This window comes from Lynx canadensis, chromosome C1, assembly GCF_007474595.2.
Source record: "Lynx canadensis isolate LIC74 chromosome C1, mLynCan4.pri.v2, whole genome shotgun sequence".
NCBI lineage: Eukaryota > Metazoa > Chordata > Mammalia > Carnivora > Felidae > Lynx > Lynx canadensis.
The window spans coordinates 105,318,147-105,345,442 of NC_044310.1; the positions used below are offsets into that span (position 1 = coordinate 105,318,147).

The following is a 27,296-nucleotide window of genomic DNA, read 5'->3' on the forward strand; positions in this document are numbered from 1 at the left end:
ATGGAGCCTGCTTCAGATCCTCTGTCTCCCTCTTTCTGCCCCTTCCTTCCTCGTTCTCTCAAAGTAAATAAATGTTTAAAAAAATTAAAACAAACAAACAAACAAACAACAAAAAGAAGACACTTCCTAAGTCCCTCTGCTGATTTCTACCAGACTTCTTGAAGGCAATGAAGAAATCGGTTTGAATATGATACCCTAAATAGCTCCTGTTTCTCTTCAACATTGTCCATTCTTCATTCTCTCCCCGCAAACCACCCCCTCCAGACACACAGCAGAAAGCTGAAAGAATCTAACTAATAGAAACATAATCAGGACAGAACACATTTCCCTTCATTTATCACACATGACAGGGCACCACACGTACAGGGCAATACGTCAGATGCTAGGGGAAACAAAGATGATTAATGATTAAGACTAAGGTCCTTAGTCTGGGGTGCCTGGGTGGCTCAGTCGGTTAAGTGGCTGACTCTTGATGTTGGCTCAGGTCATGATCTCCGTTTTGAGTTCAAGCCCTGAATCCAGCTTTGTGCTCACAGCAGGGAGCCTGCTTCAGATCCTCGTCTCCCTCTTTCTGCCCATACCCCACTCACACTCACTCTCTCTCTCTCAAAAACAAATGTTAAAAAAAATTTTTTTTTTTAAGACAGATCCTCAGCTTTAAGTTGATCACTAACCAGCAAAGGAGATAGAGACATATAGAGATAGCTCACAAGTGGAAGGAATTAAGGTAATGAAACAGAGACAGAAGTTAGTTCCGCAGAGGGCAAGTGATAGCCTAGATACAATGATTTTGTTTTAATTGAAGTATAATTGACATACAATATTATATTAGTTTCAGGTGTACAACAGTGATTTCCCAATTCTATACACTACAAAATGCTCACCGTGATAAGTGTAGTTACCATCTGTCATGATACAAAGCTATTACAATATTAACTATATTCTCCAGGCTGTACTTTTCATCCCCATGACTTTCTTATTTTATAACTAGAAGTTCATACCTCTTGTTTTTAATTTTATTTATTTAAGACCTCTCTACATCCACTGTGGGGCTTGAACTCACCACCCCAAGGTGAAGAGTCGCACTCTCTTCCCAGTGAGTCAGCCAGGCGCCCTGTATAGTCTGTACTTCTTAAATCCCTTCACCTGTTTTGCCCTCCCTTCGGGCAACCACCAGTTTGTTCTCTATATTGATGAGTCTGTTTCTGTTTTCCATTTGTTTTTTTAGATCCCACATATAAGTGAGATTGTATGGTAGGACAGTGTTTCTTAAAACTCTGGTCCCCCCTACCTGTAGCATGGGCATCACAGGGAAAATGTTAGATGTGAAGATTCTCGGACTGCACCCAAGTCTACTCCAAAGGTGGTGTGGGGGTGGCAATCTGTGTTTCAACAAACCCTCAAGGTAATTCTGATACTTTATAACGTTTGACAACTGCTGGGTCTATGAAAATTTCACAGAGGAGGGGCGCCTGGGTGGCTCAGTCAGTTAAGCGTCCGACTTCGGCTCAGGTCATGATCTCATGGTCCATGAGTTCGAATCCTGCGTCGGGCTCTGTGCTGACAGCTCAGAGCCTGGAGCCTGCTTCGGATTCTGTGTCTCCCTCTCTCTGACCCTCCCCCAGTCATGCTCTGTCTCTCTCTGTCTCAAAAATACATAAGCATAAAAAAAATTTCACAGAAGAGGCATTTGAGGTGGACCCTTAGAGAATTCATATTACAGCAGACAGAAAGAGAAGGGCATCCCAGGAGATCACAATGAACAAAGGTATGGAGATGAGAAATTGAAATGCGTAAACATGTTGGGGAAATAGCGCTTAAGCAGGTATGTGAAGGGAAAACATGGGAAATGTGGCCAGAGAGGCAAATGAGGGCCAAATTTTAAAGAGCCTCAAATTTTATACTGTAAAGTTTGAACCTTATTTTATAGACATAAAGAAAATATAGGTTTAAAGCAGGGGAGAGACAGTGATCAGAAATGTATTTTAAAGCTCTGTGTGGGACTGGTCTACCATGAGGCTACCAATTAAGAGGCTAGTTAGTCCTGGCAAGAAATAAGAGCTAAATACAATAGAATTAAAATAGAAAAGAGAGAAAATATATGCCAAACATTTCCAAAGTAGGATCAACAAGCTGTATTGAATAATGGTTTAAGACCACAAGCTCTAGGGCCAAACTGCCTGGCGCTGACACTTTTTAGCTCTGTGCCTTTGGGAAATATAACTGTGTGTCTCAGTTTTCTCATCCACAGAAAAGATCCAATAATAGTTCCTACCTCACAGCACTATTATGAGGACTAAAATGAATAATCGTAAAGTGCTTAGAACAGTGCCTGGTATCAAGTAAACATTCAATAAATATGGTGTGTGTGTGTGTGTGCGCGCGCGCGCGCGAGTGTTTTTTAGGGAGTAATATGTCTAAAATGTCTAGTTCAAGTTAGAAAATAATACCATAAGATGAGTTGGGAACATGCTGAATTTGCAATGTCTAGAGGACACCTTCACTTTCCTGGACCTCATTTCCTAGGGTCTTAGCAATTGGAAACAGGCGCTCACAGTAGTCCCAGGAAACTAGTGGACAGGCGAAATGAGCACAGATAAAGGGGAGGTTATCAAGGCTGCCTGGGCCCCATTTCCAGTCTTACACAGAAGATCTGGTTTGTACCTTTATTTATTTTTTTTATATTTTTATTTTTGAGAGAGAGACAGAGTGCAAGTACAGGAGGGGCAGAGGGAGAGGGAGAGGGAGACACAAAATCTGGATCAGGCCCCAGGCTCTGAGCTGTTGGCACACGGGCCCGATGCAGGGCTCGAACTCACAAACCGTGAGATCATGACCTGAGCCGAAGTCAGACGCTCAACTGACTGAGCCACCCAGGTGCCCCTCTGGTTTATGCCTTTTATTTTTATTTATTTATTTATTTTTAACGTTTATTTATTTTTGAAACAGGGAGAGACAGCATGAATGGGGGAGGGTCAGAGAGAGAGGGAGACACAGAATCTGAAACAGGCTCCAGGCTCTGAGCTGTCAGCACAAAGCCTGACGTGGGGCTCAAACTCACAGACCGCGAGATCATGACCTGAGCCGAAGTCAGATGCTTAACCGACTGAGCCACCCAGGCGCCCCAGGTTTGTGCCTTTTAAATGAAGTTAGGTATCATTAATGTAAATATAGGTGAACAAGTTAGAGCAATAATGAGATAATGTAGTCAATAGTGCTGGCTCATCAAATACGCCCAATTCTCTCTCTTTCCAAATGTGAGACATGACTGATCTTCCTGGCCCCCTTGTGGTTGGGTAGGGCCCTATGACTCAGTCAGGCCAATGAGCTGTTAATGAGAGTGTCCTGAATCACTTTAATTGCCAATATGAGACCGTCTAGCAGTCTCTCCCTCTGGCCTGACTTACTTATCAGCCTGGGTTCCTGAGTAGCTATCCTAGCAGAGCTCCAAAGTCAACTTTCTAGAGATGATTATGCAGTGTGAGCAACAAGTACACAGTTTTTGTTTTAAAGTTTGGGAGTTGTTTGTTTCCACAACACTATAGTCTATCCTGATGCAGATACTATTTTAAGACCCATCAAATTCTAGGGGCACCTGGGTGGCTCAGTTGGTTAAGCATCCGACTTCGGCTCAGGTCATGATCTTACGGTCTGTGGGTTCGAACCCCATGTCAGGCTCTGTGCTGATAGCTCGGAGCCTGGAACCTTCTTGGGATTCTGTGTCTCCCTCTTTCTCTACCCCTACCCTGCTCTCTCTCTCTCTCTCTCAAAATTAAACATTAAAAAAAAATTTAAAAAGACCTATCAAATTCTTAAAAATTAAATAGACACTTAACATCCAATCCTAATGAGGGTGTGGGGAAACATACTTTCAGAGATTTGCTAGGAGTAAAAATTGTTTCAACCTTTTTGAAAAGTAATTTGACAGTAGATTCTATTAAAATGAAAAGAGGTACATATATATACATATATATGTGAATATATATGTGTGTGTGTATATATTTTAACTCAGATTCCATTATGGGGAATCTCTTCCACAGAAATAAAAGTACTACTTCAAAAGCACGTTAATGTTTATTGTTGCATTATTCATAATGAATACATGCTGTAGTGAGAGCATCTTTCTAATTATGGTTTATCCACACTATTACGGATTATGCAATTATGAAAAAGACAAATGTTGACTTCAAAGGATATCCACATGTGAAATAAAAACTAAACAAAACAAATCCATATTTAGGGGAGGCTGGCTGGCTCAGCAAGCAGTGCATGCGACTATCGATCTCAGGGTTGAGCCCTGCATTGGGTGTAAAGATGACTAAAAAATAAAATCTTTTTAAAAAATCCAGATTCATGACCTTGTAAGTACAAGCCTAGAAAACTAAGCTATTTTAGCTCAAAGCTGCAGGTGTAGTGATGAGAGGGGAGGAGAGGATATTGTCACGTTTGTCTTAGTCTATCTTGATATTCCTTCACTTGTTACAATTTGTACCACTTCGTAATAAAGTGAGGAAAACACCTAAACCTAACGGTTTGCTGAGTCTTTAAACAGTAAACTTAGTGTGACTGTCAGGGGTTGGGGTGGCGGAAGAGGTGGAGCTTCGAGAATATACTCTAGGCCACGCCTACTTCACCCGCCCAGTGGCCTCTCACGTGTGCCCTGGAAGGCTCCCCTTTGACGCATGCGTACTTGCCCGAGGTTTCCTGGCCTTGGAGGGGCGCTCAGAGGCTTAGGATTTGACCCCGGCAGGCTACCGTCGCGGCGACCGGAACGGCACCTGAGGTTTGCTTCCGGGCGTCTCTTTTGCTTCCCTTTCCCTCCCTCCCTCACGCTTCATCCCCTCCCCCTGCTCCCTTTTCCGTACCGTTTCGTTCTTCCCCGTCGAGGCCGACCCCAGAGTCTCGAGTCTGGGGTCTGGTTGGTGAAAAGAAGTGTTGTAGTTGGAAGCAGGGAGGTGTGGGAAGTACTGTTAATTGAGGTATTTGGAGATCAGGGGCCCGTCTGGAATGTTTTGTTTGTGGGAGGAGGTTGGGCGAGGGTGGGAAGGAAGTCTTCCGCGAGAGGCGAGCGGGGGCGGGGTTGAGCTGGGTTTGCGGGGTGGGTGGGACGCACCCCCAGAAAGGGTAGCGCGGGGGTGGGGTTGGTGTGTGGGCAAAGGAGAAATGGAGGCGGTGAGAACTGGTCTTGGAGTCGCACGGCATTCTGGCATCAGTTTTGCTCCAACCGTTTGATCAAAAAAGCAGTTAACACTAATGCGTAGGCTATTTGGATTGTAGTTTTTAGGTAGCCACATTTTATTCCCAGATTGCTTTAATTTTCCTTTACTTTTGGGAAGCTTCTTTGCTTTTGTATGCATAAGTGTGAATAGACTTTAAAAAGTAAGTTTCCACGTGGAAGCAAGGTAATGTAAAGCGAACAAGTAATTAAAGAGAAAACAGTGATTTATAAACCAACGCCCCCCCCCATCCAAGTGGAGATATTTGTTCAAATTAGGCATAGCATGCAAACAAAGATTTCTCTCTTTAGTCAGTTAAGGAACACAGGTCACAGAAATACCTTCCTCAGCAAATTGGTTCTCTTCTGTTTCCTAAAACATTATTTTTTGGTAGCCTCTGTTGCGTATCATATGTTTTCCATGCCCTCACGCTTTTAAACCTTATACAGGCCCATCTTCTGTAGAATAAGATCGGTACAAAATCTTAGCATCGGATACAGGGGAACGGAGAGGGAGAACATAGAATGGAACCTAATTGTATTTGAATGAGAAGTAGTAGTGTAGGAATGAGTTTTAGAGACTGAAGTTTGGCGGTTATAATAATTGCAAAGGTAATCTTAGTTTTCTCTTCCATGTAGGGGACAACAGCATGTCTTCCATCCCTGGGTGCATTGGTTTGGGTGCAGCCGCAGCTGCGGTGGAGTCTGATGAGATCGCAGAGCTGCAACAAGCGGTGGTTGAGGAGCTGGGTATCTCAATGGAGGAACTGAGACAGTTCATCGATGAAGAACTGGAGAAGATGGACTGTGTACAGCAGCGAAAGAAGCAACTAGCGGAGTTGGAGACGTGGGTAATACAGAAGGAATCTGAGGTGGCCCATGTTGATCAGCTCTTTGATGATGCATCCAGGTGAGGACTACACGGAAAATCGGAGATCTCCCCTGGGCAGACATTTTAGAAGTGTAATTGCTCATGACGTTGTGCCAGTCGCTTTATTCTTTACAAGGTACAGACGTGTAGGACCTTTCTGTTTCTCAAAGGTTACGGCCAACAATCTGACCTCACGGTCGCCAGGGTGGCTCAGTCATTTGGGCATCTGACTCTTGATTTTGGCTCAGGTCATCATCTCTCCCATCGTGGGATCTGGCCCCATGTTGGGCTCTGCGCTAATGGCGTGAACCGACTTGGGATTCTCTCCCTCTCTCTCTGCCCCTGCCCCATACCCTGTCTCTCTTTCTTTCAAAATAAATAAATAAATAAATAAACATTTTAAAAAATCCGACCTCACAGCCACCCGTTATATGTAGAATATTCATCTGTTGGAAGCCAGTGTATGGTCTACAGTAGAATGGTCAAGGTCTTGAGTCTTTTCCCCTTCTTTCTCCTGTACTCTGCTTCAGAACAACTGCACAGTTTTCTTAGTAGGATGATCTAGGGAGTGAGGATTGTAAGTCGTTGCTGTCTTATGAAACTGTGGAACATGAGCCCTGTATCTACTCATAAATTCCCAGAAGATTGGTGCCTAGTATACCTTAGTTGTCACTTAGAACACATTTTCATATAGCAAGGTAAATGATGAGATATGGTTAATGTACTTTCAGGTTATTTTGGATTTTGTTAGGGCCTAGTCTGAAACCACTATTTAAACATATTTTAATGAGAAAACCATTTTATTATTATTATTATTAAGTTTATTTTTGAGAGAGAGAGACAGAGCACCAGCAGGGGAGGGGCAGAGAGAGAGAAGGAGAGGGAGACACAGAATTTGAAGCAGGATCCTGGTTCTGAGCTGTCAGCTCAGAGCCCAATGCGGGGCTCGAACTCATGAGCCGTGAGATCATGACCTAAGCTGCAGTTGGATGCTTAACCGATTGAGCCCCCCAGGTGTCCTGAGAAAAGCATCTTAAATTCTAAATGGAGACACTTTGGAATATGACCTGTTTAAATTGAGGTCAGTGTATACTTAAATATATATAAATTCTGATGGCTTTTATACCTATTTCTGCTGGCTTTGACCTTTTCTACATGTGTTCCAATATTAGGGCAGTGACTAACTGTGAGTCTTTGGTGAAGGACTTTTATTCCAAACTGGGACTACAATACCGGGACAGTAGCTCTGAGGATGAAGCCTCCCGGCCTACAGAAATAATCGAGATTCCTGATGAAGATGATGATGTCCTCAGTATTGATTCAGGTAAGAGATAAGACTCTGGGTAGGAAAATCTCAGGATTGAAATTGAGACACAGGAAGACAAACAGATAAAAGAAGAGAGCAGAAATTGTTGTCACTAACTCCATATTCTAAACTGTTGAACTTGCCCGTTACCAAAAAGGAATAGAACATTATTAGTATCATAGATGTCCTCTACGTGCTACCTTCTGATTGAATGACCTTCCTTTCCCCATTCTGTGTCACCTCTATTCTGAATTCCCTTCCTTTTTAGGTGGCATTCGCACCTATATATATATTTCAAAACAGTAGATTGTTTGGTTTTGTCTATTTTTGAGGGGTTTTTTAATGTATAATTTACAAACTATAAAATTTACCCACTTTAAGTGTAGAGTTTCAGTTTTAGTAAATTTATAGAGTAGTGCAGTCTTCACCACAGATGTTTGGATTACCCCAAAACATCCCTCTTACCTGTTTGTCTGCATTCTCCATTTTCACCCCAACCATTGATCTGCTTACTTCCTTTTTGCCTTTTCTAGAAATTTCATTTAAATAGAATCACAATTTGTTGTCTTTTGTATCTGGCTTCTGTCATTTAGCATAACATTTTTGCTGTGGAACATGTTGTTCCATGTATCTGTAGTTTGCTTTTTTTTTTTCTTTTTGCTGAGCAGTATTCCATTCTATGGATATACCACATACTATCTTCTGTAATTGATGATAAATATTTGGGTTGTTTCTAGTTTGGGGCGATTATGAGTAATGCTGCTATGTACATTTGTGTAGAAGTCTTTATGTGGGCGTTATGTTTCATGTCTTTTGGATATTCCATCTAGGAATAGAATTGTTAGGGCTTAGGGTAAGTGTACATTTGAGTTTTTAAGAAACTGCCATATTGTTTTCAAAAGTGGCTATACCATTCTACATTCCCACTAGCAAAGTATGGGGGTTCCAGTTTCTTTACATCCTTGTTGGTGCTTGGTATTGTCAGTTTTTTATTTTAGCTTTTGCAGTGTGAGTGTGGTGGTATCAAATTGTGATTGTAGTGTGCATTTCCTGAAGGAAGTTGAGCATCTTTTCACATACTTAATTTACCATTTGTTTTTTCTTTGGGAAAACATCCATTAAAATCTTGAGGCTTTTTTAAAAAATCGGGTTGTCTTTTTATTAGAGAACCGCTCTTTTGACTTAGAGAACTCAGGCTTTAGGTACAGTTCATTTATCAGATATATTTTAGAAATACTTTCTCTCAAATGTGGTCTTTTCATTTTCTTAATGGTGTCTTTTAACAGTAATAATTCTCAAGGTAGAGGTTGAGAGTGGTTGGTTTATTTTGCTTATGACTATTTAGTTGTTTCACCACCATTTGTTGAAAAGACTATCCTTTTGGTATCCTTGTCAAAAATCATCTGGCCACGTATATGAGGGTCTATTTCCAGATTCTGTTCTGTCACATTGATCTATATATTTGTTGTTATACCAGCACCACACTGCTTTTATTACTATAGTTTCAATGGTAAGTATTAAAATCACCTAGTGGAAGTCTCCAAATACAAATGTATTTCATATGACTTTGAAATATATTTTGGAATCAGCTTGTCAGTTTCTATCAAGAACATTTTTTAAAGCCTGCTGGGATTTTTAATAGAAACTCTATTGAATCTAAAGGCCAATTTGGAGAGCATTACCTTTTTAACGACTAGTCTTCTAATGCATTAACGTGGTACATTTGTCCTAAGTGTTGTATTCTTTTTAATGCTAATGTGAGTGAGATTATTTACTTAATTTCATTTTAGGATTGTTTGTTGCTAAGATATGAAAATATAGTTGATTTTTGTGTATTAATCTTGTAGCCCTGACCTTACTAAGCTCACTTATTAGTTCTAGAAGTTTTTTGTGGATCCCTTGGGATTTTCTATATATTAGACCATGCTGTCTCTGCAAATAAAGTCAATTTTACTTCTTTCTTTCTAATCTAAATGTCTTTTATTTCTTTTTTATTGCCTTATTGTACTCAGTAGAACCTCGAGTACAATGTTGAATAAAAGTTTGAGGGTAGACATCCTTTCCTTGCTTCTGATCTTAGGGGGAAGCATTTAGTCTTTAGGCATTAATTATAATGTGAGCTTTAAGGTTTTTGTAGATATCCTTTCTCAGGTTGAAGGAAGTTGCTTCTGTTCCTAGAAACTGTCAGGTTGAAAGAAGTTCCTTCTGTTCTGTATTGGATTTGCTAATATTTTTTGTTAAGAATTTTTGCACCTGGGGCACCTGGGTGGCTCAGTTGGTTAAGAGTCTGGCTCTTGATTTCAGCTTAGGTTGTGATCTTGCAGTTCATGAGTTCAAGCCCTGCCTTGGGCTCCACGCTGACAGGGGGCCTTTTTGGGATTCTCTCTCCCTCTCTGCCTTTCCCCTCTCTCTGTCTCTCTCAAAATAAATAAATAGGGGCGCCTGGGTGGCGCAGTCGGTTAAGCGTCCGACTTCAGCCAGGTCACGATCTCGCGGTCCGTGAGTTCGAGCCCCGCGTCAGGCTCTGGGCTGATGGCTCAGAGCCTGGAGCCTGTTTCCGATTCTGTGTCTCCCTCTCTCTCTGCCCCTCCCCCGTTCATGCTCTGTCTCTCTCTGTCCCAAAAATAAATAAACGTTGAAAAAAAAAAAATTTAAAAAAAAAAAATAATAAAATAAATAAATAAACTAAAAAGGAAAAAGAGTAGTTTTGTGGAGGACTTTAAAAAAAATTTTTGTTGCATCTATGGTCATGAGGACTATAGGTTTTTAGTTTTATTGTGGTGTGGTTTTTTGACTTTGGTATTAGGGTATTATGGATCTTATAAAGATGAGTTGGGAAATGTTCCCTCCTCTGAATTTGTGTGAAATAGTATTATTTCTTCCTTAAATGTTTGATAAATTCAGCACTGAGACTGTCTTGACCTGGACCTTTCTTTGTGGATGATTTTTTTTTTTGGGGGGATAGTTTTTTTTTTTTTATAAGCTTTTTAGTTTGGAATAGTTTTTGTTTTTTGTTTGTTTGTTTTAATTTATTTTTGAGAAAGAATGTGAGCAGGGGAGGGGCAGAGAGAGGGTGGGAAATACAGAATCTGAAGCAGGCTCCAGGCCCTGAGCTGTCAGGACAGAGCCTGACATGGGGCTTAAACTGTTGAACCACCAGATTGTGCCTGAGCCGAAGTCAGACACCCAATGGACTGAGCCACCCAGGCGCCACAGTTTGGAATAGTTTTATATTTTTGTGTAAATTGCAAAGATAATGCAGAGAGTTCTGTATACCTTCCACCAGTTTATTCCAATGTTAGTATTTTTTAATGTTTATTTATTTATTTTGAGAGGGAGAGAGAGACAGAGCATGCATATGTGCACAAGTGGGGGAGAGGGAGAGAGAGAATTCCAAGCAGGCTCTGTGCTGTTACCTCAGAGCCCTACTCAGGACTTGATCTCCCGAACCGCGAGATTATGACCTGAGTCAAAGTCAAGAGTTGGACTGAGCCACCCAGGCACCCCTAATGTTAATATTTTGTTACTGTGATACATTGGCCCAAACTAAAAAACAAACATGGGTGCGTTACTTATCTAAACTTATCTAAACTCCACGCTTTGGATTTCTGGGCTTTTCCCATTCCAGGTGGGAAGCTTTTTAATTACTAATTAATTTTCTTTACCTGATATGTCTATTTGTATTTTCTGTTCCTTCTTAAGTCATTTTTGTTAATTTGTATCTTTCTAGGAATTTTTCCATCTCATTTAGTTGTCTAAATTATTGCCATAAAGTTCATACTATTCCCTTATGATTCTTTTGAATTTCTGTAGGTTCTGTAGCAATGTTCCTTTCATTCCTGATATTGGTTATTTGGATCTCTTTTTTTTCCCTTGGTTAATCTAGCTGAAGGATTATTGGGTTTTTTTGCTCTTTTTCAAGGGACCAGTTTTTGTGTTCATTTGTTTCTTTTTCTCTACCGTTTTCCTGTTTTTTTGTTACACTGATTTCTACTCTGATCTTTATTATTTTCTTCCTTCCATGTACTTGGGTTTGATTTGCTCTTCTTTTTGTAGTTTCTTAAAATGAAAATAGATTATTGATTTGGTTTTAGGTCTTCTTCCTTTCTAATATAAAATTTATGCATTGCTTTACTACATCTCATAAATTTTTTTGTTACATTTTCACTTTATTTTTTTTAATATTAAAAATATATATGCTTTTTTTATATTTTAATTTTTATTTTAGAGGGAGAATGTGAGCATGGAAAAGGGGCAGAAAGAGAGGGAGAGAGAGAGAATCCCAAGCAGGTTCCATGCTTAGCACAGAGCCTGACACAGGGCTTGATCCCATGACCCTAGAATCGTGATCTGAGCTGAAATCAAGAGTCAGACACAACCGACTGAGCCACCCATGCACCCTGTATTTTCCGTTTCCCTTTAACTTATAATTTTAATTTCCTGTGTGATTTTTCTTTGACCAATGGTTTAGCCCAAGTATTTAGGAATTTCCCAGATTTCTTTGTGTTGTGACTTTTTTATTTAATATAATTTTGGTCAGAAAATCTGCTTTGTATTATTTTAATCCTTTTAAATGTATTTAAATGTTTTTTAATGGCCTAGTATATTATCTGTCCTGGAGAGTGATCCATGTGTGCTTGCAAACAATTTGTATTCTGCTGCTGTTGATTGGAATATTTTATAAATGTTTTTTAGGTTAAGTTGGCCGATAGCGCTGTTCAAGTCTTCTGTGTCCTTATTGATTTTCTGTCTGGTTATTTTAACGATTACTTGGAAAGGAGTTTTGAAATCTTGAACTAAAATTGTTGACTTGTTTGTCATTTCAATTCTTTCAGTTTTTGCTTCCTATATTTTGGGACTCTGTTATGTATATGTTTATAGTTACTTTTTTAATTATTATAAGGTATCTCTTTGTGTCTCAAGTGATATCCCTTGTCTTAAAGTCTATTTTGTCAGATATTAATGTGGAATTTTCATTTCTGTTATGATTACTGTTTGTATATTGTGTCGTTTTCTGTATTTTTACTTAAAATCTTTGTCTTGAATTTAGTGTATTTCTTGCATACAATATATGTATAGTTAGATCTCTTTTTTTTTTTTAATTTTTTTTAATGTATGTATATTTTTGAGAGAGAGACAGAGCACAAGTGAGGAAGGGACAGAGAGAGAGTGAGACACAGAATCTGAAGCAGGCTCTAGGCTCTGAGCTGTTAGCACAGAGCCTGATGCGGGGCTCGAACTCACAAACCATGAGATCATGACCTGAACTGAAGTCAGACACTTAACCAACTGAGCCACCCAGGTGCCCCAGATCTTGTCTTTTTTTAATCCATTCTCACAATTTCTGCCTTTTTAATTAGTATTGAGTGCATTCACAGTTAATATGAATCCGTATGGGTGGATTTTTTATTGGCCATTTTGCATTTTCTCCCCCTATGTCCCATGTCTTTTATATTTGTCTGTTCTTTACTGCTTTCTTTGTGTCGAACAAATATTTCAGTAAGTCATTTTAGTTTCTCTGATTTTTTTTGGCTTTTAAAAAAAGTGCTTGCATATTTATCTGGTCATTAACTACTACAAGTTAATACTGACTTAATTCTGGTAAAATATAGCAGCTTTGCACCGGGATAGCTCCATTTTCACTCTCTTCTTGTGTGATACTGTTGTCAACTATATTGCATCTACGTATGTTTAAAGCCAACAATTTTGTGTTACAGTTATTGCCAGGAGTAATCTTATTTTTAAAGATGTTATGGGAAGAGGGGCGCCTGGGTGGCGCAGTCGGTTGGGCGTCCTACTTCAGCTCAGGTCACGATCTTGCAGTCCGTGAGTTCGAGCCCCGCGTCGGGCTCTGGGCTGATCGCTCAGAGCCTGGAGCCTGTTTCCGATTCTGTGTCTCCCTCTCTCTCTGACCCTCCCCCGTTCATGCTCTGTCTCTCTCTGTCTCAAAAATAAATAAACGTTAAAAAAAAAAAAAAAAAGATGTTATGGGAAGAAAAGAGAAAAATACATATTTACCCAGATGTTTACATTTCTATTCCTCTTCATTTCTTCCTGTGGATCTGAGTTAGGATCTAGTGTCATCCTTTTCCAGCCAGAAAGATTTCCTTTAATATTTCTTGTAATTCTGAGGCACCTGGGTGGCTCAGGTGTTAAGTGTCCCAACTCTTAAGTGATTAAGTGTCCAACTCTTGATTTTGGCTCAGGTTATTTGTGAGATCGAGCCTCGCGTCAGGCCCTGTACCAACCACACAGAGCCTGCTTGGCATTCTCTCTCTCCCTCTCTCTCTGCCCTTCTCTCTCTCTCTCTCTCTCTCTCTCAAAATAAATATTTAAAGCATATTTCTTGTGGTCCTGCTAAAAGTCATTTCATTTATCTGAGATATAGCATTCTTGGTTCACTATTTTCTTTTGGCATTTCGAATATGCCATTCCAGTGCCTTCTGGCCTCAGTTATTTCTGATAGGAAGTTAGATGAATGTGGTGTACCCTGGATGTGAGTCATTTTTGTTTTACTGCTTTTAAGATTTTCTCTTTTGATTTTAGTAGTTTCAGTAGGTTGTGTCTAGGTATAATTCTCTCCGTATTTGTCGTATTTGAGATTCATGGAACTTGGATCTGTAGGTTCACATTTTTCATCAAATTTAGAAGTGTTTCGGTCATTATTTCTTCATATATTTTTTTCTAGCCCTTTCTCCCCTGGCCTTCTGAGCTCATCATTATGCATATGGTAGAATGCTTCACATTGTCTTATAAGTCTTTGAGACACTGTTCATTTTTCTTCAACCTTCTTCTCTTTGTGCTTTGGTTGGGGCAATTTCTCTATATAGGTATCTATTAGTTTATTTATTCTTCTGCCATTTTAAATTTGCTTTTTTTAGCCCCCCCTAGTGAATGCAGTAAAACCTTGGATTGTGACTAGTCTGTTCTGTGAGTGTTCTGCAAGACGAGCAAAAATTTCTTTTTTTTTTTTTTTTTTTTTCAACCTTTATTTATTTATTTGGGACAGAGAGAGACAGAGCATGAACGGGGGAGGGGCAGAGAGAGAGGGAGACACAGAATCGGAAACAGGCTCCAGGCTCTGAGCCATCAGCCCAGAGCCTGACGCGGGGCTCGAACTCACGGACCGCGAGATCGTGACCTGGCTGAAGTCGGACGCCCAACCGACTGCGCCACCCAGGCGCCCCAAGACGAGCAAAAATTTCTAATAAATTTTAACTTGATAAGCAGGTAGTGTCTTGGAATACAAGTAGTTCATAACACTGAACATCAGTCACATGATCACAACTCAGCTCTCTCTCTGAGGGATTGTGGGTCATCATCAATGCAATCTCACATTTCTGTGAAATCCTCAAAAGGAGGCATTGGATAGGTTCCTTGTTAAAGTTGCACAAAAAGAAAAAGATTCCATTGAGCCAATAGCAGTGATTCCGTTAGTGACAGTGAAAGTCGTCCTACACAATAACCCTCCTCTCTCTTGTCTTCCTCACACCAGCCACAAAGGTTTTCAAAGGTAAGTGCAGGTTAATTTATTTTTCTTTGTATTTTGTATTTTCTTTATTATTATGTATTATAGTATTGTAATAATTTTTATATAAATTTTTGGGGTTGTGGAATTAATCATCTGAGTTTTCATTATTTCTTATGGGGAAATTTGCTTTGATATACAAGTGCTTTGGATTATAAGGATGTTTCTGGAATGAATTATGCTCAAAAACCAAGGTTTTACTGTATTTCGTTTCAGTTTTTGTAATTTCAACCCTGGAATTTCCATTTGCTTCTTTTTATAGTCAAGTCTTTTGTTTATTAAGTATTAGCATATTTTCCTTTAAATCTTTGAATGTAATTTCCATGAGCTCTTTGAGCATATTTATAAATCCAATACCTAGGCCCGTATGGCAAGTCAGTTTCCATTGCTAGAGTTTTGTTTCCTGAGTATAGGGCGTACTTTCCTATTTCTTTGAATGTTTCATTATTTTTGTTGTTGAAAGCTGGATACTTTCAAGTTTTTTTTCTTATGATGCCAGCTGTGTCTTCTTTGTAGTGTACAGCTGATGTCCCTGCTTGGTTTTTAAATTTGAACTATATATATTAGCTTGGCTCCTAACCTTTGCTCCCTTTTTTTTTTTACATAGTTTAGCCAGTGAGTTTTATAGAAATATAGAGAATGCATTCAGAGTTGCATGTATTCTCAAGTCTCCATTGGGTTTCCTGCATCTTTTCTGTATGTGCATAATTTAGCAGTCACCCACAGATTCTTATATATGTATTTATGTGTGTGTGTGTGTGTGTATGTGTATATATATATGTATATATATATATATGTGTGTGTGTGTGTATAACTTTATATATATTAACTTGGCTCTTAACAATTGCTCCCCCCCCCCTTTTTTTTTGCATAGTTTAGCCAGTGAGTTTTACGGAGGTATAGAGAATACATTCAGAGTTGCATTTAGTTCTCAAGTTTCCATGGACTCCTGGGTCTTGTCTGCATTTGCACAGTTTAGCAGTCACTCAAGAATGCATAGAGAATTTATCTAAGCCTGTCCATGGCTCTCTCATTTTTAGGATCTCCTTGTTAAGTTTCTGACTGGTTTGCTGCTCACCCTAAACAAGAGCTGCAAGCTCAGACTAGTAAAGCTGCTCATTGCCATGGCTAGCGCCTCAATGGTAAAGCCGTAGTTTGCACTCACCAAACAAGGAGTGGAGTGGGGATGGGAGCCACCCCAGGCAAGCAGGCCACAGACTTCTCTTTCTTACCAGAATTCAAGCAATTTTTCAGAACAAACACTTTGAATTAATTCTTTGCCTTTGGTCAATTTCCAGTGCCATGAAATGATTGTTTGTAACTTTTTTTTTCCAGTTTTATAGTTGTTTTCTGCATAGGGGAGTCATCTATATCACTATTTTCATATCACTATTATCAGAAGCGCCATAGTTTTGCCTTTTTTTAACTGTAGAAGTGGAATCATACATAGTGTATACATACATTCTTCAGTCATTTCTTTAACATCTTGCTGATGTGTGATGTTTAACTCAGTAACTACTACAGCATAGTATTCCATCTTGTGAATATGACACAATATATCTATTCTCCTGTCAGTTGCATTTCATTTGTTTTCAATTCAAATAATGCTGTAAATATTCTTATACATGATTCCTAATCCACATATGCAAGAATCTTTCTAAATTTTGGCAGTCTTACTAAATTTTTAGGAGATATATATATATGTATATATATATACACACTCTAAGGAGTTGCTAGTTCTTAGGATGTGGAAATTTTAACATTACTGGATAAGCAATGGCCAAACAGCTTTCCAAAGTGGTTGTACCAATTTATATTTGTAACTACCAGTGGATGAGAGTGTCCTGTGCTACACATACTTGACAACACTTGGTATTGTGATTTTTAAATTTTATTTCCCTACTGATGAACTTGAGAATCTTTTCATGTGTTTGTGAGTCATCTGTAGTTTTTCTTTGAAATGTCTGTTCATGTCTCTTGTTTGTTTGCTCACTCAGTGATCATTGCCGTTACTAATCCTATGCAGTTGCGTGTTGCAAATATCACTCCCAGCTTACAGTTTATCTTTATTTGTTATGTTATTTGTTGAAAAACAGGTGTTGTACTCTAGGATTTTTTTTCATGGTCATTGTGTTTTACATCCTTTCTGCCCTGAGGCTTTATTATAAAGGTCATTTATGTTGCCTTTGAAAGTTTCATAGTTTCACCTGTCACATTTAAGTCTTTAATTCAACTGGAATTTATTTTTTGTGTAGTATTTGAGGTCAAAATCAAATTTTTTTTCCATATGGTTATTAATCAATGTTTCAGCACCACTACTGAAATGAATCCCTCCTTACTGATTTTGCATTGTCTGCTCTATCATAAATTATTTCCAGGGGCGCCTGGGTGGCTCGGTTGGTTAAGCAACCGACTCTTGACTTTGTCTCAGGTCATGATCTCATGGTTCGTGAGTTCAAGCCCCGTGTCGGGCTCTGCGCTAACAGTGTGGGGTCTGCTTGGGATTCTCTGCCTCCTCTCTCTTTCCCTCCCCCACCCTCAAATAAATAAACATTAAAAAATAATTTCCATATGTATCAATTTGTTTCTGAATTTTCTGTTCTTTTTCATTAGTCTGTCATTTTTTTCTTTTTTTTATTATTTTATTGTATTTTTTATTTTATTTTTAATTTTTTCAAATTAACATCCAAATTAGTTAGCATATAGTGCAACAATGATTTCAGGAGTAGATTCCTTAGTGCCCCTTACCCATTTAGCCCATCCCCCCTCCCACACCCCCTCCAATAACCCTCTGTTTGCTTTCCATATTTATGAGTCTCTTATGTTTTGTCCCCCTCCCTGTTTTTATATTCTTTTTATTTCCCTTCCCTTATGTTCATCTGTTTTATCTCTTAAAGTCCTCATATGAGTGAAGTCATATGATTTTTGTCTTTCTCTGACTAATTTCCCTTAGCATAACACTCTCCAGTTCCATCCACGTAGTTGCAAATGGCAAGATTCTTTTTGATTGCCGAGTAATACTCCATTGTATGTGTGTGTATCTATCTATCTATGTGTGTATTTATATATATATAAATATATATATATATGTGTGTATATATATATATATTTTTTTTTTTTTGAGGAACCTCCATACTGTTTTCCAGAGTGGCTACACCAGCTTGCATTCCCAGGTCTGTCATTTTTTCTTATCTCAGTTCTGTATTATGTATAACTGGACTTTATTAGTTTCTATATCTGTTAACTCCAGTCACCTTACTTTGTTGTTCTTCATGTTTGTCTTGGTTCTTTTTTTTTTTTTTCAACGTTTATTTATTTTTGGGACAGAGAGAGACAGAGCATGAACGGGGGAGGGGCAGAGAGAGAGGGAGACACAGAATCGGAAACAGGCTCCAGGCTCTGAGCCATCAGCCCAGAGCCTGACGCGGGGCTCGAACTCACGGACCGCGAGATCGTGACCTGGCTGAAGTCGGACGCTTAACCGACTGTGCCACCCAGGCGCCCCTGTCTTGGTTCTTTTTATCTTTTGTGCTTACATATGTATTTGAGAGTCAGCGTGTCATATTCTCCACTCCCTCCCTCCCTGACAAAAAAAACCACAAAAACCAAAACAAAAACTGTTGACATTATTAAAAGATCAATTTAGGAATAGCTGATAATTTCATGCTATTCAGTTGTTCTACATAAAAATAATTTATTTAGTCCTTAATATTTTTCAGCAAAATTGATGGTTGCACATCAGTATGAATGTGCTTAAACTACTGAACTGTACACTTAAAAATGGTTAAGGTGGTGTATATTTTATGTTATGTGTATTTTACCACAATAAAAAAAAGGGATAAAAAGAACCAGATTTATAGGTACTAAGAGGAAATACTTTCCTAGATACTTGAGGTATAAGGATAAAAAGCAACATAAAAACTGATGTTGAAAGTGAGTAAAAGAATAGGGGAAAGAGTACATATTTACATTTATCTTTGGCTGCAACAGAAACTGATAATATTGGTTGTTTCTGAGGAGAGGAACTAGAAGCAGGAGTATGAGGGAAGTGTATTTTTACTGTGTGTCCTTTTAATAATGTTTGAATTTTTTTACCACATGAATACTTCTACTTTTAAGGGGCGCTTAAATACAAAGGCCCTACAAGATTAAGAACTGTCCTTCCTAAAAGAAAGAAATGTAGGATGTGTTTTGAAGCCTTTTATAGTTGTGAGAGGTGTAAGATAACAGATCCTTAATCATATACTATATTCACAGCTCTTTGAGGAATGCACAGGGATGTCTGTATTCTCTCTGAGGTTGAGTTCGTATCCAACAAATGACTATGTGTTCCAACTTTTAAAACTTAATATATCTTTAGCAGTCTCCTGTTACTGAAGATTCATTATGAACCTCATCTGGAGATGTTACAGTTTATTTATTTTGTTAAGTGGACATTGTTCTTAGAGCATTTACATTGCTTTCTATTTTTAATTTTAGTTTTTTCTTTTTTTGCTGCCTTTTTCTCCTAGTTTTATTTAAATATAATTGACATATAACATTGTATTAGTTTAAGGTGTAAAACAGTGATTTGATATATGTGTATATTGTGAAATGATTACCACCATTGCTTTCCATTTTTATCTATTTATTTTAAGTTTATTCATTTTGAGAGAGAGCACATGCCTGTGTGGGAGCATGGAGGGGGAAGGCAGGCAGAAAGAGGCAAGAGAGAGAATCCCAAGCTGACTCCACACTGTCAGCCCAGAGCCCATGGGGCTCAAACCTGTGAGCCGCGAGATCATGGATCATGACCTGAGCTGAAGTCTGGGGTCAGACACTTAAACAACTGAGCCACCTAGGCACCCCTGCTTTAAAATTTAAACAGATGTTATAAATCTCTAAATCGGCACTATCCAATACAGTAGCCGCTATACACATGTGACTGTTTAAATCATGCAAAATGTGAAGGGTCTGGTATTTTCCAGAATATACCAAGAACCGTTAGGGTGCCCAGATGGCTCAGTTAGTTAAGTGTCCAACTCTTGATTTGGACATCAAGTTTGTGGGATCCAGCCTTACATTGGGCTCTGGGCTGACAGCACAGAGCCTGCTTGGGATTCTCTCTCTCTCTCTCTCTTCAATAATAAAATAAATAAGCTTAAAATAAATAAAATAGACTTTAAAAAATAAACTTAAAAAATAAATAAACTTAAAAAAAACCTGTTAACTCAAGAATGAAAAAAGGCAACCCAGTTAAAAAATGGGCAAGACATTTGAATAGTTATTTCTTCAAATAAGATTCGTAAATGACCAATAAATATATGGAAAGATGCTTGATGTCATTAATCATTAAGGAAATGCAAGTCAGAACCATTTTATACTAATTAAGATGGCTGTAATAAAAAAGACAGTAACAAGTGTTGATGTGGAGAAACTGGAATCCTCTATATCGCTTGTGGGATTAAAAAATGGTACAGCCACTTTGGAAGTCTTTCAGTTCCTCAAAAGGTTAAACATGGAATTACTGTATGGCCCTGCAGTTCCACTCCTAGCCATATACCCAAGAGAAATGATAACTTGTGCCCATATAAAAATGGCTATAGAAATGTTCAAATCAGCATTGTTCATAATAGCTAAAAAGTGGAAACAACCCAAATGTCCATCAGTTGGTGAATGGATAAACAAAATATGGCATATTCATATAATGGAATTATTCAGCCGTAAAAAGGAATTTCATGTGATGAGCCACATATATGATTTCGCTTATATGAAATGTCCAGAATCGACAAATCCATGGAGACAGAAAGTAGATTAGTGGTTACTGGCAGTTAGTGGGAAGGTTGAATGGGGAATTACTGCTAATGGGTGTTTTCTTCACCCCAGAAAGAAACCTCATACTCATTAGTTGATTTTGTTCTGGGGTGATGAAAATTTTCTGGAATTAGGTGGTAGCGATAGTTGTACAACAACTTTGTGAATATACTAAAAACCACTGAATTAAACATTTATGGTATGTGAATTATATCTGAATTTTTAAAAAATTTAAATAAAATTCAAAATTTACTTTCTCTGTTGGACTAGCTACATTTAATGTGCTTAGTAGCCAAATGTTAGCAGATTTAACAGTACAATATAGAACATTATCACAGCGGAAAGTTCTATTGGACAGCACTACTCAAGAATAAACATACTTTTGCTTCATTCATTGACCACATCTCATTTGTCAGATCATTCAGATAATCCATAAGCAAATTGTTGTTATAAAAATTTAAATATAATGGCACCTGGTTGGCTCATTCAGTAGAGTGTGCAACTCTTGATCTCATGGTCATGAGTTCAAGCCCCACATTGAGCATGGAGCCTACTTTAAAAAAGAAAAATAATGCAGTGAAAAACCAAACTCCTGTAAAATACCACCTATCCCAGTACTTTATCCCCAGGTAAGCACTGTCACCTATTTGCTGTGTATCTTTCTGGACCATTTAGTACTTTTAATGTATATGTTTATATATTTAGTTGTCATGTGTTATTAGTAATGCTTCTGTGATAATGTTTTTAAGTAGCTCAGTTTGTTGATTTCTTGGAAATTCTTATGTTGTAAGTCTTTTATGCTCATTTGAGTTTTTCTCATCCATAGGTGATGCTGGGAGCAGAACACCCAAAGACCAGAAGGTGAGTTGGGATGGGGAAGGTAAAGGTGAGAGGTAAGAATATGAAAATGTGAGAAACTTCTGGCCTGACCATTCAGTTGCTTCAGCCATCAACATAATCATCCACTCTGTAATCAGTCCTGTGGGTTCTAGTCCTTTAGTAGATGTTCTAAGGATGCAAAAGAGGTTACTTAGAAATGCATGCACAAGTGCTATATGAATGTAGAATTTGGTGGCGACCAGCTAGGTGGGATTAACCAAGGAAGGCTCCCTGAAGCTGATCTCTGAACCAGATTTATAAGAAAGGGCAGTTTCGCCTGATAAAGTAACCATGACCTTCCAAATATAGCTCATTTTATTTTTTTTTTTTGAAAGACAAGTTCTTATTCTCAAGTCTAAGCCATGCTATTTTTTTAATTAAAAAGATATTTTATTTTGAGAGAGAAGGAGAGAGAGCGCGCGCGCGCGCGCACACACACACACACACACACACACACACACGGGTGGGGGAGGGGCAGAGACAGAGGAGAGAGGCAGGGCTCCATCTCAGGAACTGCGAGATCATGTCCTAAGCCAAAATCAGGAGTCCGATGCTTTACCAACTGAGCCACCCAAGTGCCTTTAACCCATGCTATTTTAAAACTTGTTTCCCTCATCATCTTTCTTACAGCTCCGTGAGGCTATGGCTGCCTTAAGAAAGTCAGCTCAAGATGTCCAGAAGTTCATGGATGCTGTCAACAAAAAGAGCAGCTCCCAAGATCTACATAAAGGTTAGGGTCAGGAGGTTCCCCAGTATAGGTGGGGGAGTGAATTCCTACAGAGATTTCATGGATAACTGGCTTTGGTTTAGCATCTCAGAATCCTCCTTCACCTCTTTTGGGTTCTTTAAAATACTTTTTTCTTTTTTCATTTTATTTATTTTAGAGTGTGCAAGCTGGGGAAAGGGGCATAGGTGGGCAGAGAGAGAATGTTAAGCGGGATCCATGCTCAGCACAGAGCCTGATGCGGGGGTTGATCCCAGGACCTTGGGATCATGACCTGAGCTGAAATCAGCACTTGGACGCTCAACCAGCTGAGCCTCCCTGGCGCCCCTCTGTTGGGTTCTTTAGACACCAAAGGTTTTCCTTGTCTGCTTAAGTCTTTTGTCTGCTGATTTTCCGATGTGCGTATTATCCAAATACCATTTTAGCTCTGTGGTCAGGACTACTTCTAGATAGAGATTAGAAGAGAGTAACTCAGGGGTGCCTGGGTGGCTCATTCAGTTAAGCGTCCGACTTCAGCTCAGGTCATGATCTCGCAGTTCATAAGTTAAAGCCCTGCATCGGCTCTGTGCTGACAGCTCAGAGCCTGGAGCCTGCTTCAGATTCTGTTTCTCCCTCTCTGTCTCTGTCCCTCCCCCGCTCACACTCTGTCTCTCTGTCTCTGTCTCTCAAAAATAAATAAAAACTTTAAAAAAAAAAAAAAAGGCACCTCAAACTCTTGTAAAGAGGTCTGAAGAAAGCTTTGTTGAATGGGGCTGTTGTTAGATCCCCTGCAGAAAAATGTTTTGTAAATGCTACTTAGCATTTAATGAGTATAATTAATATTGTTAATAAAGAGCTAGAGACACTTGATGTGAGATGTTCTTGTTAATGTGAATTTCAATTTTTGCAAGTTTTTCCTATTGGCATAAATAGTTGAGTCATCTGTAGTTTTTTGTGTCTGCCTGAGAGAGCCCCAGAAGTGATAAGGATCATTGATTACCCCCTTTTCCATGGTTACTATATTATACCCTCTTTACTTTTCCATTCACGTTCCCAGTCTATGCCATATCTCTTTAGAACAACTTTGCTCTATTCCGTAGGAACCTTGAGTCAGATGTCTGGAGAACTGAGCAAAGATGGTGACCTAATAGTCAGCATGCGCATCCTGGGCAAGAAGAGAACTAAGACATGGCACAAAGGCACCCTTATTGCCATCCAGACGGTCGGTATGTTCAAGCTAGAAGAAGAGCTAATGAAAGGCAACCTGCAGGTCTCCATTGCCGATCATTTCTTTTCCCCACAGCCTTGCCTTTTGTCTCCCATGTAGTAGTCCTATTTACATGGAAACCAATGGTTTTTAAAATTTTTTTGTGTATCTTTTCTTTTTACTCAGGACCAGGAAAGAAGTACAAGGTGAAATTTGACAACAAAGGGAAGAGTCTACTGTCAGGGAACCATATTGCCTATGATTACCACCCTCCTGCTGACAAGCTGTTTGTGGGCAGTCGAGTGGTGGCCAAGTACAAGGATGGGAATCAGGTCTGGCTCTATGCTGGCATTGTAGCTGAGACACCAAACGTCAAAAACAAGCTCAGGTACCTGGACAGAGGATTGTAAAGAGAGTGAAGTCCAGTAGAGTGACTATTCGATCATAGATCTCACAATTAGCTTTTGTGTTTAGTCCCCAGTGGCCAGAAACCCTTGCTCTTTCTATGCCACAGGAGTCATGTGGGTGATTCTTCCTTCTTTTTTTCTTTTTTTTCTCAAGGAGAAAACTTGGAGGAAAACTAGGAGAGGCATCAAGATTGTTAGGATAATAGGAAGGAAGGGGAGACTAAATGGTTTTAGCAGAATACGAACCTGGTAGTGGAACAAGAATAAATAACTGTTGGAAAAGTGGAGATAAGTTGGTTAGATTGAGAGGCTTCCTAACCCTTGGAAGGAACGATAATAGGAAGAAAGTAGTAGACTGGAACATCTTCACAAGAGTGTGTCCTATTTGTGATCAAGAGTGGAAACTATGATTTCTGTAGGTCGTGCTAAAAAATATCAGAACCCCTGATCTTTCTACCATCACCTTCCTTACAGGTTTCTCATTTTCTTTGATGATGGGTACGCTTCCTATGTCACACAATCTGAACTGTATCCCATTTGCCGGCCACGTGAGTGTCCCTCCCTTCTTTCTGAGTTCCATCCATTTCCATCTCTACCTTGTATTTCTTAAGATAATCAGTTGAAAAGCCCTGATATTTTTGGTGCTTCTGTCTCAAAGAGTGTAAGTTTGATTAATATCCTTTGGGAGATCAGTTCTATTTGTCCATCTCTAGTGCTGCTGGGGCCTTTATAGCCAAAGAGTGGCACACTAAGAGATCATGACGGACTTTCAGTGGATGCTTGTATTGTAGCATGTTTTCGTTTCATTTCTAAATGGAATAAGTGTTACTTCTTTCCTAGTCTTATGCTTCATCTAACATTTGTATATATCTGTATAAATCTGCTTTCTGTAGAAGCTGTGTTAGATGGAAGCTTCATGCTGTCCTCTACGCTCGTGTCTCTGGCTTGGGAACAGACTGTTACAGAGCACTTATTTTTAATTACAGAAGAGTCAACTAACACTGCTGTGTTTCCGCATAACATGGCAGTAAATGCATTCAGGGTCCATAGAAGTAGCCTGATAGAATGAGAAGGAAGGACGAATATTTTTTTTTATCAATTTCATGATGCCGCCTGAGCTTTTTTTTTGATTTACCTCTAGACTTATATAAAGTTAGCAAGAATTTCCACTTGAATTTTCCTTTTTTTTTTTAAGTTTTTATTTATTTTGAGAGAGAGAGAGTGGGGAAGGGGCAGAGAGAAAGGGAGAGAGAGAGTTCCAAGCAGTTTCAACACTGTCCATACAGAGTCCGATGCAGGGGATCAAACTCATGAACCATGAGACCCTGACCTGAGCCAAAACCAAGAATCGGATGCTTAACCAACTGAGCCACCCAGGCGCCCCTCCACTTGAATTTTCCTAAACCAAACATCCATTTTTATGAAATGAGTGACTCATCTCTATTTGCATATTGCCTGCTTAGTATTTACCTGATCTGTGTGTGCACTTACACATTAGGTTCAGGACTTTCAGGTAGTCTTGGTTTTGCTTCCTTAAGGTTATGTTTTCTTCATTTATTTTTTCTCTCCCTCCCAACTTGAAAAATACCCAACATCTCCTGGCCAACTATTCATTTTTTCCTATCAAGACATGCCTTGGGACACCTGGCTGACTCACTGGGTGTAAAGATTACTCTAAAAAAAAAAAAAAAAAGACCTGCCCTACCTGCCCTCTCTGAGCATTCATTCTTCCTTGGGACAGTGAAAAAGACATGGGAGGACATAGAAGACATCTCCTGCCGAGACTTCATAGAGGAGTACATCACAGCCTACCCCAACCGCCCTATGGTGCTACTCAAGAGTGGCCAGCTTATCAAGACTGAGTGGGAAGGCACATGGTGGAAGTCCCGGGTCGAGGAGGTGGATGGCAGCCTAGTCAGGATCCTCTTCCTGGTACTGTTGTTCCCCCGTGGTTTGGAGGAAGGGTCAGGGTGGCATGGGGGAGCATAAGAGGCAGTAATGAGGATGGTTTTGTCGTCCTCCATAACTTTCTTCTTTCTTGTCCTCCTCCCTGTTCTCACCATTTCGGGTCAGATTTTGCTTCGTCCTTTTGTATTTTTCTGTGATGGTTATTGAAGATAAATTCCCTGAATTTAATTATGATGCTAATCTGCATGTTGGCTTGTTTTTTGGGTTTTTTTTCTCTTCCTAAGGATACTCCTATTGTACGTAAGCACACAGCAGGCAGTTCGACTTGTTCAGGGTCAGGGTTTTAGTAGCATAGACAAAAAGGAGGCATCAAGGAATTAGGGGTTGATGACCTTTCAAGGCCCAGGTTAACTCTTGGATCTTCTGTACCTGTCCTGTTTCCCCCTCTCATACTTTTCTTAGAATTACAGTCCTTTTTGTTCCTAAGGCCTTACGATCCTTGTCACGCTTCGTAGAGTCAATATAAACACCTGTCTCTCCCGTAATTTCCTAAGGAGTGTATGATGGCTGTCATGGAGCCTGGAACATAAGTTTATTGACCAGATAGGGAATTGGGGACTCATCAGAAAGATTTCCTTTAAGGAGGCACATGGAGGCGTACTCTCCACAGATGGCAGGATAGATTCTAGCCTTTAACCCGTTTCCCTCTATCCTTCACTCCTCCCGATCCCCTAGGATGACAAAAGATGCGAATGGATCTATCGAGGCTCCACACGGCTAGAGCCCATGTTCAGCATGAAGACCTCCTCAGCCTCCGCACTAGAGAAGAAGCAAGGGGGACCGCTCAGGACACGTCCAAATATGGGTATGTCCTGAAGGACCCTGGGGGAGGAAAGAAATGGACGAAAGCAAAGGAGATTACACACAAAAGGTGTTCGTTTACCAGCATGACACTAGTGACTCCCTGGAAACGGGACCTGTGCCCTGAGTTGTTTCCAGTTGTGGCGATGGGTTTGTGGTCCTGCCCCCATACGCCTTGGCTCTGATTCTTTCTAAACGACCCCATACAGATCTGAAACGACTGGCTTAGGTTAGGGGTAGAGGTGGTAGTAGTTGCCCTTGTTGTCCACACGAGGATAACTGCTTTGTATGTTATCCGTGGACTTTTTTTAAAGCCAAAAGCGCTTTTGTTTTCACATGTTCCTGGCATACTTTCTGGTTGAGTTTTCCTGATAACATGAGTTGATCAAAGAATATGTTTTTATAAGCTTTCACTAAAGTGTAACATAATTACTAATGTAAATCATTTGGGGCAGGAAGATAAAGTATTATTTGAGTCAAAGCCAGCCTATGCCAGTATTTTCACTCTTTGGTGTAAATCATGAGAACTGAGGGTCTTAACACTCAGAATGTTGCTACTTTTTCACATTATGTAAACTGAGAACATGTGTGCATGAATATATATGACACAGCTGTCAT

The 27,296-nt window shown here is 39.5% G+C and overlaps 1 protein-coding gene across 6 annotated transcripts in view; it reads left to right on the plus strand.

The window, feature by feature from the left end:
* Positions 1-4,640: 4,640 nt before the first annotated feature.
* SETDB1 (SET domain bifurcated histone lysine methyltransferase 1) overlaps positions 4,641-27,296 on the plus strand; it is a 34,895-nt gene continuing 12,239 nt past the window's right edge. For 2 of the 6 annotated variants that reach the window (XM_030327837.1, XM_030327839.1), the window contains exons 1-11: positions 4,825-4,979; positions 5,855-6,125; positions 7,259-7,410; positions 14,888-14,905; positions 21,540-21,574; positions 22,223-22,322; positions 23,396-23,521; positions 23,689-23,890; positions 24,384-24,457; positions 25,651-25,841; positions 26,553-26,682. In XM_030327837.1, coding sequence (XP_030183697.1) covers positions 5,866-6,125; positions 7,259-7,410; positions 14,888-14,905; positions 21,540-21,574; positions 22,223-22,322; positions 23,396-23,521; positions 23,689-23,890; positions 24,384-24,457; positions 25,651-25,841; positions 26,553-26,682 — 1,288 coding nt within the window. In that variant the 5' untranslated portion in view covers positions 4,825-4,979; positions 5,855-5,865. Of the gene's footprint in view, positions 4,784-4,824; positions 4,980-5,854; positions 6,126-7,258; positions 7,411-14,887; positions 14,906-21,539; positions 21,575-22,222; positions 22,323-23,395; positions 23,522-23,688; positions 23,891-24,383; positions 24,458-25,650; positions 25,842-26,552; positions 26,683-27,296 lie in introns of those variants that run through there. The other 4 variants (XM_030327840.1, XM_030327841.1, XM_030327838.1 and 1 more) reach the window with 3 other exon arrangements.